An 18,130-nucleotide genomic window follows, 5' to 3' on the forward strand; every position below is an offset into this window, starting at 1 on the left:
CAGAGCCACTGGTATTCAGACCTGGCTTAGAATTAGGATCACGCAAAGATGTGGAGTTGAAGGGAACTTAAAAGATCATTTTCTTCCAACCCCCTGCCATGGGCAGGGACACCTCCCACTATCCCAGGCTGCTCCAAGCCCCAGTGTCCAGCCTGGCCTTGGACACTGCCAGGGATCCAGGGGCAGCCACAGCTGCTCTGGGAATTCCATTCCAGCCCCTGCCCACCCTCCCAGCCAGCAATTCCCAATTCCCAATCTCCCATCCAGCCCTGCCCTCTGGCACTGGGAAGCCATTCCCTGGCTCCTGTCCCTCCATGCCTTGGCCCCAGTCCCTCTGCAGCTCTCCTGGAGCCCCTTTAGGTGCTGCAAGGGGCTCGCAGCTCTCCCTGGAGCCTTCTCTTCTCCAGGTGAACACCCCCAGCTCTCCCAGCCTGGCTCCAGAGCAGAGGGGCTCCAGCCCTGGGAGCAGCTCTGGGGCCTCCTCTGGACCTGTTCCAACAGGGCTGGACACAGTACTCCAGGTGTGAGTTTAGTGGTAACAGCACTTTCTCAACTCCCTTTTTATTCAGTTCAGAACAATGACAAGAAGCTGGAAAAACGGAGAAACAAAGGCTTAAAACAGGGGCTTGGAGCTTCCATCAGTGGTAAAACCACCAATAAAACACCAGCAGAGAGGAAAATGGGATTTGCAGCTGGAGCAGAGCCTGTGGAGCTGGTACAAACACAGAAACACTCAGGGACGGCCCCACCTGCTTGATCTTGTTGCGGGAGTTGGTGATGCGCTCGGTGATGCTCTGGTAGGTGCGGATGGCCGTGGTCAGCTCCGTGTAGTGCTGCACGATCAGCTCGTCCAGGTCCCGGTCACACTTCTCGTACGCCTCCTCCAGCCGGCCCTTCTCGTTCTCCCTGTCCTCCACATCATCGCTGGTGGATAAAGTCCTGAGGACACCAAGATGGCAAAAGTTATTTGGAGTTAAGTCTGGTGGAGTTTATTCCAGCGTGTCTGGTGTTCGGCAGAGATCAACGCACTGCAAGAAAATAAAACCCATCAATATTGTGGTTTATTACTCTGCCAGTTTTTAAAGGCTTCAGAGTTTTTTCTTCCCTTTTCAGGGGAAGTTCTCTATTGGTTATCACATTGCCAGGGAGTCATTAATACAGGCACAATGTAGCGTATGAAATATCTCCTGATTTATTATTTATAAAAAGCTAGATGGAAAAAAATCTTAACTTTGGTCTTGGGAGTCAGTGCAGCTTGTGCAGTGTTGTAGCTCCCATAATTTACCTACCAAAGGTAAGGGATGTCACAGGGACACAGAGAAGTCCATCACAAACCTATCCAGATCTTCCCACAGTTTTCAAACATACACCATGAACAGTACAGCATGGAAGGATCACGAGCCCTTATTTCCCCTCCTCATCAGCTTTAACCTCTGACTAACACTATCTATTAGGACTTTTTAAACTTTATTTTTTTATTTTGATCAATTAAGATTACAGCAAAACTGCTGACAACTTTGTGAAACTGGACATAGCTCAAAGCTTCTTGATGTCACTCCAAATTTCTGTTCGAGAATCAATGTGATCTCCTTCTCCCTTCGAGGAGAAAAAAATCCCAGAATTCCTGATATCCAACCTCACCCTCCCCTGACACAGCTCCATGGACCTTTAAAGTACCTGCACACAACTGAAATAGGGTCCCTCAGGACCTGTCCCTGTCACACAGAGCAGAGATCAGAGCTGCCCCTCCTGAAGAAGCTGCAGCCCCCCACGAGTCTCCCCTCAAAGCAGCTTCTTCCAAAGCATAAATTAATTGCAGTATTTCAAGTTCCATGCTTCATGGTTATCTACAGAAACAGGAATCCTTTCTAATATTATTCTACTCTATGTTAATTCTACTCCCAGACATTTTCAGTTGTGTCTTAAATCAGCTTTTCACAAAAAAAAAATTTTTTTAATTATATTTTAGCCAAAGCTCTTTAAAAAGGATCTGAAAAGTAAGAACACTAGATCAGGTTACTCAGGGCCCAAAAAATATAAATTTTAGTGAAAGGCTCCCCACCCATGGCAGGGGGGTTGGAACCAGACCATTTTCAAGAACCTTCCAATTCAAACCATTCCATGATTCTACAATGAACATCATGTGCAAGACTGGCAGAAAGTCATCAAGAGCTCTTGCAGATAAATGCATTTTCTTTGTGAAGAACTGCTTACTTCTGCCAGAAGAATGTTCTTCAGCATGGCTACACTGGACACAAGGAATATCCTCCTCAGGAATTGGCATTTTGTTTGGGTTTGGAGCTGCACAGGATTGCCTGTCCCAGCAGTTAATGAAAACATCCAGCCTCTCTAACCTGCGGCACGGATCGCACGAGAAGCGATCCTGTCTGGATAAAGACAAGGGAGCAGCAGAAGCAAATTGGCCCAAAGCACAGACTAGGAAAGTTTGTAGTTTTCATCAAACAAAATTCAATTTCAGAATCCTGGATTTGCCAAAGAATCCGTCTGCAGTGTCAGCAGTTGGTTACAAAAGCTGAAGATCTCTCTCCAAAGCTAATCGCTCATGTCAGAGGATGCCACGAGCCTTTCCCAGTGCTCCAGCAAATCCCATCCAGCTCAGGCTTCCTAACAAATTCCAGCCATAGTTTTTAAGCAGATTTATATTGTGTTGCCCAGCCTTTTTGTCTTGTATTTGAATTTAGCTTGTCCTGTCTATAGAAAAATCTATTTTGCTAAAAACACCTGACATTTGCCCACCAAAGCAGAGCTGTTTGTGCAGCCTGAGAGGTCCCTGCAGTTCCTGATCCCAGAAACAGGAGGGGCAGAAGGACAAAGCCAGGAGAGCTGCAAATGAGACACCTTGGAGACCCCACCAGACTGTTCCTACTGAAATCATACAATGACCCTGCACAGTTCTGGTCTCCTCTCACCCTTGAAAGGGCAACTAAACCAAGATGAACAAAAGTTTCAAGCTCAGTCAATTGCCACATTCCAAGATTTCCAGCTGGCTCTGTTGGATGCAGAATAAACACCTGTATTGGGAACATCCTGCTTTTCTTAATTACAGGGTCTGGGAAAATACTGTGGAAACAATCACCACTAAAAATCACCACCACACTCATATTTTGACCAGACAACTCAGTTCTTTCATCTGTTCTGGTTTAAAACATCACAGAATTATTAAGGTTGGAAAAGATCTCTCAGATCATGGAGTCCAACCATTAACCCAGCACTGTCAGGTCCCCATAAAATCATGTCCCCAAGCACCATACCCTACACCAAAAAGGATAAAAAATTCCACACAACAACAAATTTTCCCCAACAGGTTTTTTCTTAGCCTGGCACTCACATGAGTTTGCCTTAAACACCTGTAGATATTTCCTTAAAGACAGGGTCAGAGTTTAAATCAAAACTCAAGACCCAAATGAAAAAAACAACAGAGTTTTTTTTCTTTCATTTTACCGAAAAACCCAGCAAGTTTCAGAAATTTAAGGTTTTGGGTTTAGGATTTGGTTATTTCCAGTGATAACGAGTCTGGATTAATCACTTGGATCTTGAAACTACACCTGAATTTCCCATCTAAGTCTCATGGTACAGGAGCCATTTCTTTTTCTTGCTCTGCACAAAAAAAAAAAAAAAAAAAAAAAAGAGAGAGAGAAAAGCAAGGAATATTTAATATTCCTGAGATTCTGCATGCTCCTGCTAACACTGCAGAAAAGTAAGCCAAGGGCATCTCTGCTTGTTTTAGTCCTATTAAAATGTGTCACAAGGAAGAAGGAAAGTCAACACACTGTTTGTCAAATAGAAAGGATCCAAATTGTTTGGGAAAAGAACTTTGCAGGAAGAACTTTGAAGGGGGAATCACAAAAGAGGACAGGATTATGAAACAATGGTAAATACACATCAGCATTTCAGAACTCCCTGAAAAATAATCAAAACAGAGGACAAACAGAAGGAAAATCAGTTTAGATCCTGAGTAGCAGACGTTGAACTCGGTGGGGATTTCCAGGAGGGATTCCCGAGCAGTTCACTTGTTTTTTTTCATTTTGATTTTTTTCCAAATGAGAATCCTCCTCCTCTGTAAGATACCTGGAATTTGTACTTGGCAGCTGGATGGCTGAAGATGCCTGTCTCATTAGCAAGAGCTCACCAGGATTACAGTAATTCCAACTGGCTGTTAGTCTGCTGAGAGACATTTTTGTGCTATGATAAAACAGAAATTCATTGAGCCAAATCTCATTGACTTTTGATTTTACATAGTTAAAAATACAGCTTACACAAATCCAAAATGCTTCATTCACTGGAGTCACTCCCACAGATGGAAGACAGGAGAGAGGAGAAGATGATCAGACACAACCCTGAAATGTTTTTATCATGGGATGTACAGCACATTTCTCAGGAGGAAAAAAATTGAACCTTGTTATTTCCCTGAGGTCACTGAATTGACACTGGAATTAGATTAATAAAATGTCCAATGGGACTATTAATTTCAGTAGAAGTTGATCTGTAGGTCACAAGCATTTTTCATCTCCTATTTCCAGCATCCAACCCAATGAGCAGATGGAATATATGGAAAGACTTTTTCAGGAGTCCTGAAGCCTTGTCATTGTGCAAGAGCCCAAAGCCTTCAACTGCTTCCTCCAACAGCCCATATCAAGGCCAGGAACAGCTCATTTCCGAAGGTAAATACACAGGAAAACTTATTCACATTTATATATATTTATACACATAACTGCCAGTTCTACCACTTTTGCACGAGGCTGCACCTCCCTAAAAAAACTGAATGAACTCCAAGCTCTCCAAGAATCTTCCTGCCTCAGCACCTCAGGTGAAGGGACAAAGTGCCACCAGCAGGACCCAGAAGGAAGTTTGAATTTACTCCCACCTGTCCTCTTAAAGCAGCTGCACAGACTGTAGCCATCAAAAGCAAAAGGGTAATTCATTTTTTAGTGAAGAGCAACACAAGACTTTGGATTTATGTTCTTACTATAAAAGCTCAACAAGGTATTTGGAAGCAGTTGAAAAACCCACTTGTGGCATTAAAGATTTTTTTTCCCCCCACAGATCTCAGAGTCTCAAAATTTTCCTCTGAGGAGCAAAATGAAATGCTTCTCTCTGTAAAACAGTCAGGAGTTTTGAGAAGACAGGCTGGGAGAGCTGGGGGTGCTCACCTGGAGAGGAGAAGCTCCAGGGAGAGCTGAGAGCCCCTTGCAGGGCCTAAAGGGGCTCCAGGAGAGCTGCAGAGGGACTGGGGCCAAGGCATGGAGGGACAGGAGCCAGGGAATGGCTTCCCAGTGCCAGAGGGCAGGGCTGGATGGGAGATTGGGAATTGGGAATTGCTGGCTGGGAGGGTGGGCAGGGGCTGGAATGGAATTCCCAGAGCAGCTGTGGCTGCCCCTGGATCCCTGGCAGTGTCCAAGGCCAGGCTGGATGGGGCTTGGCAGCCTGGCACAGTGGAAGGTGTCCCTGCCCATAGGAACTGGATTGTTTTTAAGGTCCCTTTCAAACCCAGCTGTTCTGCGATTTTTTAAGGAAGTCACACCATGTCTCACTTTTATAATGCATAAAACTGTGGTGTGTATTTACCACAGAAATACAAACAGAGCTTCAAAAATATGATACATTCAGCAGGGACAAAAGAGATTTATCTCTACAAACCAATGTAATTCTTCTGGTCCCAGCAACATCTAACACCAGCCACTCCACACGCTCTGAAGGAAGTTATTTCACATTACAGGCAGCGTTGGATATTTCTTTGTCCTTTGACAAATCAATGCTTTCCATAGATCTGCCCCAGATGTGTATGTGCCCAATGAACAGCTACCGCCCAGTCTCATCTAAAATTACTCCCACACTGTGATGCATTAATTTGGGGAGGAAAGGAAGAAAAAGGAAACTCTCCAGCATTCAAACAACACAAGAGAACAACAGGCAGATGCCGTAAAAGGACAGAAAATAAGTTATCATTTCTTCACAAGCTAATACACTTCTGTTATTGTTGTGAGCTGAAAGAACATGATGTTTACTAAGCTATTCAGCAGCAGAAGAAAACAAACACCACTGTACCACTCATCATGTGGCACAACAGATAGCTCCAGGAGCACAGCAATGCTACACCGAGATGATCAGCTGCAGAATTATGAAACCACTCACCTCCCTCTCTAATAATGCTATTTTCCAGCTTCAGTAGCATTCCAGGCCCAAAACAGGATTTAACATTGTGGATCCCACCACAGAGCACACATCACATACAGGTTAATCTTTATTCTGTGTATCACCCCTGTTACCACAAATATGGGCAGCTTATCTGCACCAAACTGCTACAGAAAGAGTTTTGATGTGGATGAAATGCACACCAGATTTAGCTGCTCAGTACCCAGACCAACGAGCTCAGCACAAACCGAGAACAGCCACAGGGGCACTTCCTAAGAAATGCTTTTCCTGGCACCATGGCACGTCCTACAGGCAGCCACAGAGCCAAAGAGCTCAGCTTGGTGTTGCAAAACCACAAAGCTTCCAGGGGATGGAGTATTTTATCCATATAGACGTCCACAGCATCTGAGTCTCCTCCACCTCTATTTTCAAGTCTGTTTTCCTGTTTGACAGGGAAGATTCAGTTTTAGCACACAGCACCCTATTAATGGGCCTCAGTCTGAAGCACTGGAGAAGCAGCTCTGTTTCCATGGAATGCTTTGGGAGGGAAAGGACATTAAAGCCCATCCAGTGCCACCCCTGCCATGGGCAGGGACACCTTGCACTGTTCTCAGGCTGCTCCAAGCCCCAATGTCCAGCCTGGCCTTGGACACTGCCAGGGATCCAGGGGCAGCCTGTGCCAGTGTCACCACCTTCACAGCCAAGAATTTCTCCATTAAACCTCATCTAAATCCAACCTCCTCCACCTTAAAGCCATTCCCCTTTGTCCTATTTTCCACCCTCTTTTATTCTACAACAGCCAATAACAAAAATAGGTCAGGCAGAGGCAGATCCATTAATTTCCAAGCTCCAACTGCCCACAATCTGTCCCCATTTAGGTTTGCAAGGCGCTGAACACCCTTGGAGCACACACAAGCTCAGTGTTCTGAACCTGAATTTGCGGTGCCATCCACACCCCTCCTGCTTCATCTCATCCCCTGTCACTTCATTCCCTTCACAAGAGTATTTTTTCCACCAAATCCTGCCTTTTGCTGCCCCCCACCCCCCTGTATTTTGCACTGTGGCAAAAAAATTCAGTTACAACCTTTAAGATGATCCATTTGCAGGCACCAACTTCGCAGTTGCACCTTTAACAGGAATCAGATTTGAGATTCAGCAAGAACTTCTGTTTACACTCAGGACTCATTTTTCCCCACACAGTTTGTATTATACATTTTCTCTGTTTTCCAGTGCAGATGAGCAATTCCTTTTGCCAGCCTGCTGCCAGCTTCCTACCTGCCCAATAAAACACCAAGAAAATTAGATTATGTCAATTTTTAAGAGAGAACTGTTAACATTAATGAATAATAAATGTTTCATTTCTGTAAATTTGCTTTTTCTGATGCCTCCAGCCAGGCTGGGTGGATAACTGCCTGCCTACTTTACCTGCCCTAGGGCCAGCCCTGTTAAGTGTGATTACTTCTAAGCTATGGATGGCAAACCGAGGCTTAATTATCAATTTCTTTACTAGAAAATTTGTTTCACAGGAAGAACATTGCAGTAACAGTATGTGGGCATTATGCTTGTGTGGATTCTTTTTATTAAGCAAAACTGAAAGAACAGATACTGCGTGCAAAATGCAAATACAAGTTTTAGGAAATTAATGCTCAGTTAGCACCAGGTAATTCTTACAGGAAAGGAGTGTTGAAGGCCCCACTGCTTTTGACCAACACTGTGGGTGTTCAGCATCTTTGTATCCCTCTAAAAGCCTTTTTTCTTCTGCTCCCCAACATCAGAGCAGACTTATGTAAATATTGGTGGTTAAAGACAGAAAAGAGTATTACATGATGCACAGGTGCAGCTTGGAAATCCAGGAATAATCCTCTTTTTCTTCTGGATCAGGTTTCTTTGAGCATGCAATTCACTTTTCTTCACTCAGCATCACTCATTCAAATGAAAATACTCATTAAAGACAGTGGGAACCACCACAAAAAAAAAAAAAAAAAAGCTGCTAAAATTTAAACATTTCTCATCTGATCAGGAAAAAGAACATTTTAGTGAAGTGCAATTGAACTGAGTGCTGAATCGCTGGGGGGGATCAAACAAAGCTCCTATTTTAACAGGAATCCACAGTAAACTTCCCACCACCTGTTCCAAGTCCTCTGTGCTGTATCTCACACCTTGTTGAGGCTCCCAGTTCCTCACTTTAAAACACCTTTGAAGCTACAAACACACAGTTTGTGGTACCAACTGCTCAGAGCAGTGTGGCTGAAAGCTTGTCCTGCTCAAAGCTACAGCTGCATTTCATGTGTGGCCAAGGTAGGACTCACTGATGTACTGACCTGTTCCTCCAGCAAAAACACCAAAAACCTGTTAAACAGCAGCAGCCCTGGGCGAAACCCAGAATTTCAGGGATAGACAAGATCCATCCCTTCTGAAGAAATTGGGTGAGGTTTTCATTGTTTTACGGTTTGGGTGACAGTTAAAGGATAATTCTTTTACTGCTCATCTTGGAAGTCTGGAGATAACAAGTTCTGGGGAGGTATTAAACAGAAGTATTGTAAAAACTCTGCTGAATATGTTTCACAATTTATCATATTAAGGTTGGAAAAGACCCATAAGAACGTCAAGACAAACCCTTTCCTCCACACTGCCAAGGCCACCACTGACCCACATCCCAAGTGCCACATCCACACGGTTTTTTAATTGCTCCAGGGATGGGGACTCCACCACTGTACAGGAGGAACTTTTCTTGTTACCAAAATCTAAAACCCCAGGCCCAGCCTGAGGCCGTTCCCTCTCTCCTGTCCCTGTTCCCTGGCAGCAGAGCCCGACCCCCCCGGCTGCCCCCTCCTGTCAGGGACTTGTGCAGAGCCACAAGGTCCCCCCGGAGCCTCCTTTGCTCCAGCCTGAGCCCCTTCCCAGCTCCCTGAGCCCCTCCTGGGGCTCCAGACCCTTCCCAGCTCCGTTCCCTGCCCTGCACATGCTCCAGCCCCCACAATGTCCTTCTTATGTAGGGCCCAAAACTGCCCCTGAGATTCCAGGCGGTCCCTCAGCAGTGCCAGCACAGGGGGACTCATATTACATATATATAATTATATATATACTTGCATCAGTCCAGATAATAAAATAAACAGTGCAGCATTAAAACTATCAAAATCACCCTTCAGGAAAGAAAATTAGAGGGATTTGTTTGTTTTGTTATTCTCCATTTTACACCACACCAAGGACCTAAAACACAAAGCAGAATAAAAGAAGGTGCAGAAAAGAAAAGTACAGCTTTAGCCAATAGACAATTCTGACCAACAAAGGATTTGTGGAGTTAAACAAAGAAAGCAGTTGCTAGAAGCAACAAATAATAATTTAAGCAGAGCGTTGTGGATGTCTAGAAAGCCCAGTGTCCTCTCTGCAGGAAACAGCTGCAATGTACCAAGGAAACTTCAGTAGTAAAAAGGAAGAGGAAAAAAAAGCAGAGTCAAAGGAAACCCATTAGAATGCAGTTATTCTCATCAGGCCACTCTTGCTCATGGCTGTGGCCACCCAGCAATTACAGCATTTGCTTTCTCATTTCGGTTTGAACCCTTGCGATCGCTGCAGCATTTGTGGGGCTCTGGCACCCCAGGCCAGGCACGGCCACACGGAGAGACAGCGGCACCGAGCCCGAGGGCAGCGGCTCTGCCAGGCAGGAACGCTGAGAGCCAGGGAACACCGCCGGGAGAAGAGAGGGGAGGACAGGATGCGACAGAGGAACAAAATAACCGAGATGAGAGGGATCATCTTCCACATCTCACCGCCCAGCACAAGCTGCCGTGAGCAGAGAGTTCCTCAGGCACTGTCAGGCTGAAAATGATCCCAGGAATTGCTGCAGTGAGTGAGTTTGAAGTGCAAGTTGTTGGGAGGATCAAGTGTTGACTTCCCAGAGGTGTGGAAGATGCATTTAAGCGCTCTACAAGCAATAACCAGTGACAAATGCACTCATTTGTTACTGCCTTCCCCCCCCCCCCCCCGCAAAGCTGGAGAGAGACGCACAACATCACACAGTGGCTTTGACACTGGTAATTTCAAGGACTGGGCCTTGTAGTGAAAATGCCAAGCAACGCCTAAGATCAAAGACACATTATCTTACCCGTATTTAAGTCCCTGAGTTGATCAGAATAAAATCTACTCCTTTCTGAAATTCAGGGGTTTATTCATATTTCCCCCCTGCTCCCAACCTTATTTTGATGGGTGTGAAAAATCCTCTCTGGGGAAAAGATCCTGTCCAGAGCAGTTCAGCAAATATTCTTCCTCCTGACTGCTGTTCCACCCCACGAGACCTCACAAGCAGATACATTTCAAAAGAGCACATTGAGAGTATTTTGTAAAGCTCCCTAGGACAAGAACAACTGTACTTCAACCCATTGTGTCTCCACTGAGCTACAAATTTTCCAGAGGTTCATTAAACTAAATGGACTTATTTCAATTTTATAATTGAAAACTGTTGTCTTAAAGACAAGTCCCAGATGGGGTGATCTACAGCTTCCAGCACTATTTAACCTCAAAGTGTATAATCTGATAATTCATGTTTTGAAACCTCTCCGGAGTCTCACAGAAACTGCTGTAAGAGTTGGGTCCTTATGAAACAAAGCCAGACAGAAGGAAAAAAAAATAAAACTCTGAAAGGTATTTAACAATTTAACTTGGCAGCAACATGTTGAATGATTTCTCATTATTTTCACAGGTTAATGGATTGTTCCTGTGAAATTCTGGATTTGAGGAAATGAATTAAAGCATTCAGGAAAGAAACTATTCCTTCGTGGAGACAGTGAGGTGCTGGAAAGCAGGTAGTCAAAAACTGTAGTGCCCAAGCCAATGGGCATGGGAAATGGGGTATCCCAAGAACTGATTGTAACAATTATAAATAATAAATTAAAAAATAAATGAAATCCTGAGGCCAGCACACTCCATCCTCACCACGGGGAACACAAAGTATTCAGCCTGCAGAGAACTCCATCTCCCTTGTGCAAAGAAATAACTCACTACAAGGAACAGCAGCACCAAGTCTGTTCACAATCCTGTTAAGCACACAGAGCAAACAGAGCATTTTAAAACATTTTCCTCCTCTACTTACATTCCATTAATCTTTCATGCAGTTTACACACTTGGTTAGAGCATTTTCAACAGAAGCTGATGATCTTTTTATCATTGAGGCCTTGCAGATGGGTACAGGAGAGTTGCAGCAAAAAGGCTGAGCAGCCTCCAGCCATCTAAATAAATACCAGCAGGGAACTCTTTATTTTGCTAAATTAACCAACCTTTAATCAAATTTCCTCACACCGATACAAACGATGCCAGGGGAGTGAGTGATCAGCTCATTTCTGAAACAAAGACTGGACTGCAGTGGCTCCAACAGCAGCATAGGAAGAGTTTCAATCCCACACACAGAAAAACCCCAGGGACACCAACCAGCTGCACATTTTCCATGCAGGAACAGGGATGGAGGCAGCAGAAAGCCCCAGGAAATGCCAGTTACACCTCCAAGCACAAGCAGAGGGACTCAGCTCCCACTCCACCATGTGAGACCCTGTCCAGGGCTGTCTCCACGTATAGGAAACCACAGGAACCAACTCTCACCTTCTTTTGGCAATTAACTTTAGATCCAATAATCAAACCAACTATTCCATGTATTACCACATTCCCTGGAGAAAATAAAAGCCCGAAGGATCAGTATTTCAAGATCTGCAAGAGCAGAGGCTGGACTATGCTACTCAGACCTGTCACCTGGATAATTAAGGGATAAAGAATATTTTGGGAGCCACCGCCCACTGTGCACCCTGAACCCTCGATACCACACCTGCAGTCCTGCAGGAACCAGCAGGAGGCTTGGGGAATTTCATCATTCACCTGAAGGTTTCAAAACTGCACCAGAACCAAGAGCTGTTGAAGGCAACACCTTTGAAAGAGTTAAAACCCCAATCGCTTCCTACCAAAACCAGCTATTTCCACTTCCTGGTTTTGCCAGGGTAGGTTCAACTCCACTGCACAGTGCACTGTCTAAAGCTAAAGTAAGAGCTGGAAAATAAAGTACCTTGAGCTTTTAACTTGGCACAGTCACACATCTTGTCCTTTTCTGCGTGGTTGTGTATTCACATGTGCTCCTTTACCCATTCTTAAATACAACCAAGGGTCTGTATCAAGCTACAGCCCAACATTTGCCAAATACCTAAACATTTTATACAAGTGCCTGGAGATCATTTCAAGGAAATTTATAGTTTACAACCACACTCTGCCATATACAATTTATTTTCAGGGACTTTCTGAAGTACTTTTCTCGTAGAAGAACTGCTACCTTTATAACACTGGAAAACACCATTAGCAATAAAAGTGGTTTTAAGAGACCATTACAGATCAGAATAACTCGAGTTTATTCCTTGTAGCAGCTATTTCTCAAATGCAACAACGAGGGCAACAGCTCCACATCCCTGTTACTCACTCTCCATCACAAACTGGGATCTCAGTTCTGTTGTTTTAGACACGAAGAGAAGACCAAATGCCAGGTCATTAGCAAAAATCCATTCAGCAAAGTTCACCCATAATGAAAATAGTGGCCAAAAGCATTAAAGAAAAAGAATTCCACTTGTGAAGAGTAAAATATGTTCCAAGGTTTTTTGCCTGCACTCTCAACTTCTGCAGAGATCTGTCAGGTGCGTTTGCTTCTGTGAAAGCTCAGCACAAAGATTTCACTGAGGTCTTATGGAGTCACTGCTAAACTTTGTTTTCCCCCAATTAAAGCAGCTATTAAAGGCCAGGTTTAAAAAATAGCAACCTTTAATTGGGAAGAAAAACGCCCAACAATAAATAAAAGGCAGACACATTCACCAATTAAAAATCTGACAAGATCTCTCTCTCTCAAAAAAAAAAAAGCATTTGCTAAATGCCAGGTTGCTTGTTTCAGAATACAAAAGCTCCTTCAACCAGCTACCAACAAAACAAAAGGTTAAGAAAAATCAATATACAAACACACGTTTGTCCTTTGAGTGATAAAATAAAACATTCCCCAAGTTGTCCTCCAGCAGATGAGCCAAATTCGCTCCGTTATCTGCATGGTTTTTAAAAAGACATTGCCAAAGCCCCTGGGGTCAGCAGGAGATTTCTCCAACAAAAGCCTCTGGTCTCCTGTGACAGCATCTTGACCTTACAAAGTAACTTTTATTTACAGAACTTGAGGGATCTTTCTCATCCACAAAGGAATTAGCAGGTTTTGGAAGTGGGCGTGCTGAGGAATGAGCACAAGTGCAGCAGCACAGGGAAGGAAGCTGTAAAGCCCTGATATCCAATATCCACTCTGAAAGTCACAATCCCAGGAGCTGTTTTCTCGTGGCAAATAATGGTCATTTCTTCTCAGCACTCTGAGGACAAGGACAAATTGAAGATAGTCCCAACAGCTGTAAAGGCACAGGGAAAAGCTCCCTGGAGCCGCTGCAGAAGTGGGGATTTAAGGGCAGACTTTGCAAACATACATTAAACTTCCCAGACACTCTTTACTTCCAAAAGATTTATTGTCGTGGACAATCCCGTTATTTCTCCTTTGGGAGAAACAAGAGGGGAACTGCCCAAGAACTCAGGGTGACCCCAGCACTACTGGGAGTAGAACTACACCTTCCTAACTCTGGGATTTCCCTGGGAGCTCCTGGCTCTTTTGGGACAGCTGCACATCCCCCACAGAACATTCTTCCAAATGAATCCATCCTTGAGGCTGCCTTTAGTCTCTACTCTTGGCAACAACCGGAAAACCAAGGTCAATTCCATGAGTCCATGAATCCTCCCACAGGAAACAACTCCCGAAGAACAAATGTGTTCCCTGACACAACAGGAAAAAGTGACACTTCACAGGGACAGAAAGGAATCATACGTGGGATCCTGTTGGGTTTTCCTTCATCTCAGAGCACCACAGAGAGCAGGGATGACTGAAAATTCCCAAACGAGAGCCCCAGACCCCATAAAATTCCGTTTCTTACTGGATTTCAGTGCTGCTATACAAGTTAAACTTTGTCAAGGATCTTACCCCTAACACTCTCCCTGGAAGAGAGACACTCTCCTGGGAAGTCCAGTCACATAACTACAAGAATCCCTAAATCTGGGATCACAGAAAAGTAAATTATTCAGTCTCTTGTGATTGAGAGCTACTGAGCTTGAGTAAATATCAGAAATTATCCTTTCATTAATAAAATAATTTCTGTTTACAGAAGGCCTTTCAGCTTCACATTTCAGAGCATTTCATAGGCAACATGAAGAGATTTTGCAGACCTAAACAAGATTTGTTTTTGGAAAACATCACTGTCTTTGCTATAACCAAGTAAAACATGAATACTTGAAGAAGCTCCTCTGGTTTTGTTTGTTTACAGCAGAAAAATGCAGTCAAACTTTTCCTGTTTTTCATACACTGTTCCCTTTATGGACCTTTCACACAGCAACAAGGGAGAAATAAACAGCCTAAATAAGGAAATGCAAGTGTAAAACCACAAAGATTGGCAGAAGCCTTTATTATGCATAAAGGTTTTGGAAATAAAGCCATCAACAACAGGAAACTCAGTCACATTTCAAACCAACAGTTTGCTGTTAAGATTTGTAATATTTTTCTGTAGCTGAGTAAAATTACATTTAACCCACCCAGGTTTAAATTTGTCTGCAGTGGTATTTTATGGCCATACAAACCACTGAAAAATTCACCTGTTGCTTGGCAAGTTCATCCTCACCTGAGCTCCTACACAAAAACATCATACAGAGAAAAGTGATTTAAATTCCTTTTCACACCATTTGCTTTCTGTACTTGGCTAAGCCTAAGAAACATCAATATTATTACCACAACACTTTTTCCTTCCTTTGCAATCAGTTCTGCCCTCAGGTTTTCATGGTCTGGCTCAACCTGACACTTCAAGCTCTGCAGAGAATCTCTACATCCAAACCAAGTTCTAATTAAACTCTAGAAGTTTAGTTATCAGGCTGTTCTACTGAATAACTTCAATTTCATAAAGTCAATAACTCAATGTTGTGTCTAAACACTGGACCTAAACTAACCAAGGTAACAGTGCCTGAAAGCCAAAGATTATGAGACAAACATTTCTTCTTATTTGGATAACAGAACACTGTGAGCTCGCTCTTCTGTTTTAAAATAAATTTAATAAACCCAGATTTATTAAAATAGAGGTACAAAAGCAAGACCTTAAAATACTCTTGGAAATTACAGGAAACATAGAAAAAAGATGATTACAACAGGAAGTGCTGCACAACCAGTGCATGTTTATTATTCTTCCACAGACAGTGGCACCAGCTGCTTTTTTTTTTCCAGAACCAACATTTCCCTCAAGTTTTGCAAGATTTTAAATACCAGAGCAATGAAAAAGAATGGAATTATGTCCTAAACATTATCATTGACAGAAGATATTTAAATCATAACATGTCCTAGATACAGAACTACTGCCACAACAACTTCTCCAAAGTAGCTGAATGATTCTTTCTAAAACACTGAAATAGAATCCAGCGTTTGGGAGCTCGTTACAACTCACAGTATCCCACTGGTGTGACTGCAGCTGCCCACACCCACTGTGTAAGCACATTTAAAATGTGTAAGAACATTTAAAACCTTCAGTGTGGGCAATCAGCTGCCAACCCACTGGTTTTAAGCAGCACAGGAAAAGATTTACAAGCAGCTAAAGAAGTACTGGGGGCGGACAGTGAATTCACATCCAAGCCTGTCACAGAACTCTCCAGCAGAGGAGAGTTCAGGAATGAAGGCTGACAAAAATTGATGTCTAAATATGACTGGACACAACTCTTTCTTTTCAATCCCAACAAGACAGACTTGGAAGCAGCAGCACTTTGCCCACTCTGGCATTGCCACACAGGATGGAGTCTGCAAACTGGACTTCCTGGTTCTCCAGACTTGTCACCAGATGAATTTTACTCAGTGCTGCTGTGCTTGTGGGTGGGGGTCACTCATGGACTCCACAGCAATAACATGACAGTGCCTTGGCCTTCATGAATGGCATTAAGCTGGTACTACCTGCAGGGTTTATTCACAGAATCAGTGAGTTTGGAAGAGATCTCTGTTGTAATGCTAGGGATCTCCAAGGCCACGGAGTCCAACCTGTGACCAAACCCCCCCTTGTCACCCAGACCAGGGCACTGAGTGCCACGTTCAGTCTTTTCTTCAAGACCTCCGGGGATGGGGACTCCACCACTGCCCTGGACAGCTCATTCCATTAAACCCAAAACGGTTTAATGACCCTTTTTTGTACAGGAATTCCTCCTAATAGCCAATCTAAACCTCCCCTGGCCCAGCCTGAGGCCGTTCCCTCTCTCCTGTCCCTGTTCCCTGCGAGCAGAGCCCGACCCCCCCGGCTGCCCCCTCCTGTCAGGGACTTGTGCAGAGCCACAAGGTCCCCCCGGAGCCTCCTTTGCTCCAGGCTGAGCCCCTTTCCCAGCTCCCTCAGCCACTCCAGCCCCTTCCCAGCTCCGTTCCCTTCCCTGGACACGCTCCAGCCCCTCAATGTCCTTGCTGAACTGAGGAGCCCACAGCACTCGAGGTGTGGCCTCACCAACACCCAGCGCAGGGGGACAATCACTTTCTCGGTCCTGTGGCCATACTATTTTTGATGAAGACCAGGTACCACTGTCCTTCTTGCCCACGTGGGCTCATGTTCAGTCCCTGTCAAGAGGCACCCCCAGGTCCTTTTCTGCTGGACAGATTCCCAGCCCCTCTGCCCCTGCCTGGAGCAGTACATGGGGTTATTGTGGCTAAAACGCACGACTCGGCACTAGGCCTTGTTGAACCTCACTCTGTTGGTCGCGGCCCCTCGATCCAGCCTGTCCAGGTCTCTTTGACCCCAGCATGAAGCAAAGCACTGGGAGCAGGAGGAAGTGAGCCAGCAGGACAGCGGGACAGCCCGCAGGACAACGTTTGCTCCAGTACTACAGCCTCCCCAGCGCTCCAGGAGCAGGGGGAACCCAAGCCTAGGGGCACCCGATGCCCAGGAGGGACCCCGTGCCCCCGAGGCCCGACCCAGGCGGGCCTCCCCAGTACAGCACGGCCCGCACCCGGCCCTGGGCCAGCCTCAGGGGCCCGGAGGATGCGGAGCGGGGCCGCCCCTACCTGATAACCGAGATGAGCAGCCCCGAAGGGTCCTTGCTCCTGCCCACGGTGCCGCGGTACCTCCCCACAGCGTCGCCCGCCGCCATCTTGCGCCCCCTCAAATACGGCGCAGACAAGTGTGGTGGCGCGCCGCAGCCAATCATAGGCGAGGGAGACGGGCTGCCACCCAATAGGAAGTGAGGAGGGCGGGGCGCGCGGCATCAAAGCGCGGTGCAGTGCCTCGGAGCCTTCTGGGAGTTGTAGTTTTTATGGCGGCGGCGATACGGCACCCCCCCCCCCCCAACCTCCGACGGGTGATTAAAAATCAGTGAGAGGTTAAAAATCAGCAACAGGTCAAAAAATTATCGACCAAATAAGATACACCTTCAAAGACACCTGTGCCCAAAAGCCGTCATTCGCCCTGGGAGCAGCAGGAAACGGGGTGGGGGTGTGAGGGACCAAAGCATCCCCTCCGAACTCTCACGGAGCTGGGCTGGCTGAACAGTGAGGGATTTAAATGTTTATAGAGTAAAAAGTGGATAAAGTGCCCTAAGTACTTAAATTAACGTGTTCTATGAATTAGTAATGCTAAATACTTGTAGTGTGTCACAGCCCAAGCGAGTCTGATCACAAATACACCTACCTACAAGAGTTGCTGACGCTTCCCTTAATTTAATATCTTTAAGCTACAATGTTATTAAGAATTATTTTCCCCAGTTTTCACTGGGAAGGCAGTAAGGTGACCCAAGATGAGCCAGCCCAGGTGGTCCTTGACGCAAGCTCTGAAAGCAAACCTGAGTATTTGGCACAGGAACTGTGGGTTTGGAACAGCTGGAGGTGACAGATAGGAATCAGTTCACAACCTGGGAAATGCTCTGACACCCAACG

The 18,130-nt window shown here is 45.1% G+C and overlaps 1 protein-coding gene across 1 annotated transcript; it reads right to left on the reverse strand.

Annotated features, from left to right (window-relative positions):
- Positions 1-623: 623 nt before the first annotated feature.
- Positions 624-17,376, reverse strand: LOC121673433 (exocyst complex component 4-like). The gene is made up of 2 exons (XM_042046727.1): positions 17,264-17,376; positions 624-939 (listed from the first exon to the last, which is right to left on the reverse strand). Exons 1-2 carry the CDS (start codon positions 17,347-17,349, stop codon positions 639-641), a joined length of 387 nt encoding a protein of 128 aa, XP_041902661.1. The 5' UTR covers positions 17,350-17,376; the 3' UTR covers positions 624-638.
- Between the last annotated feature and the right edge of the window lie 754 nt (positions 17,377-18,130).

This window comes from Corvus kubaryi, unplaced genomic scaffold (assembly GCF_017639235.1).
Source record: "Corvus kubaryi isolate FWS band 111438036 unplaced genomic scaffold, C.kubaryi_AGA036_p1.0 65431, whole genome shotgun sequence".
Taxonomy (NCBI): Eukaryota; Metazoa; Chordata; class Aves; order Passeriformes; family Corvidae; genus Corvus; species Corvus kubaryi.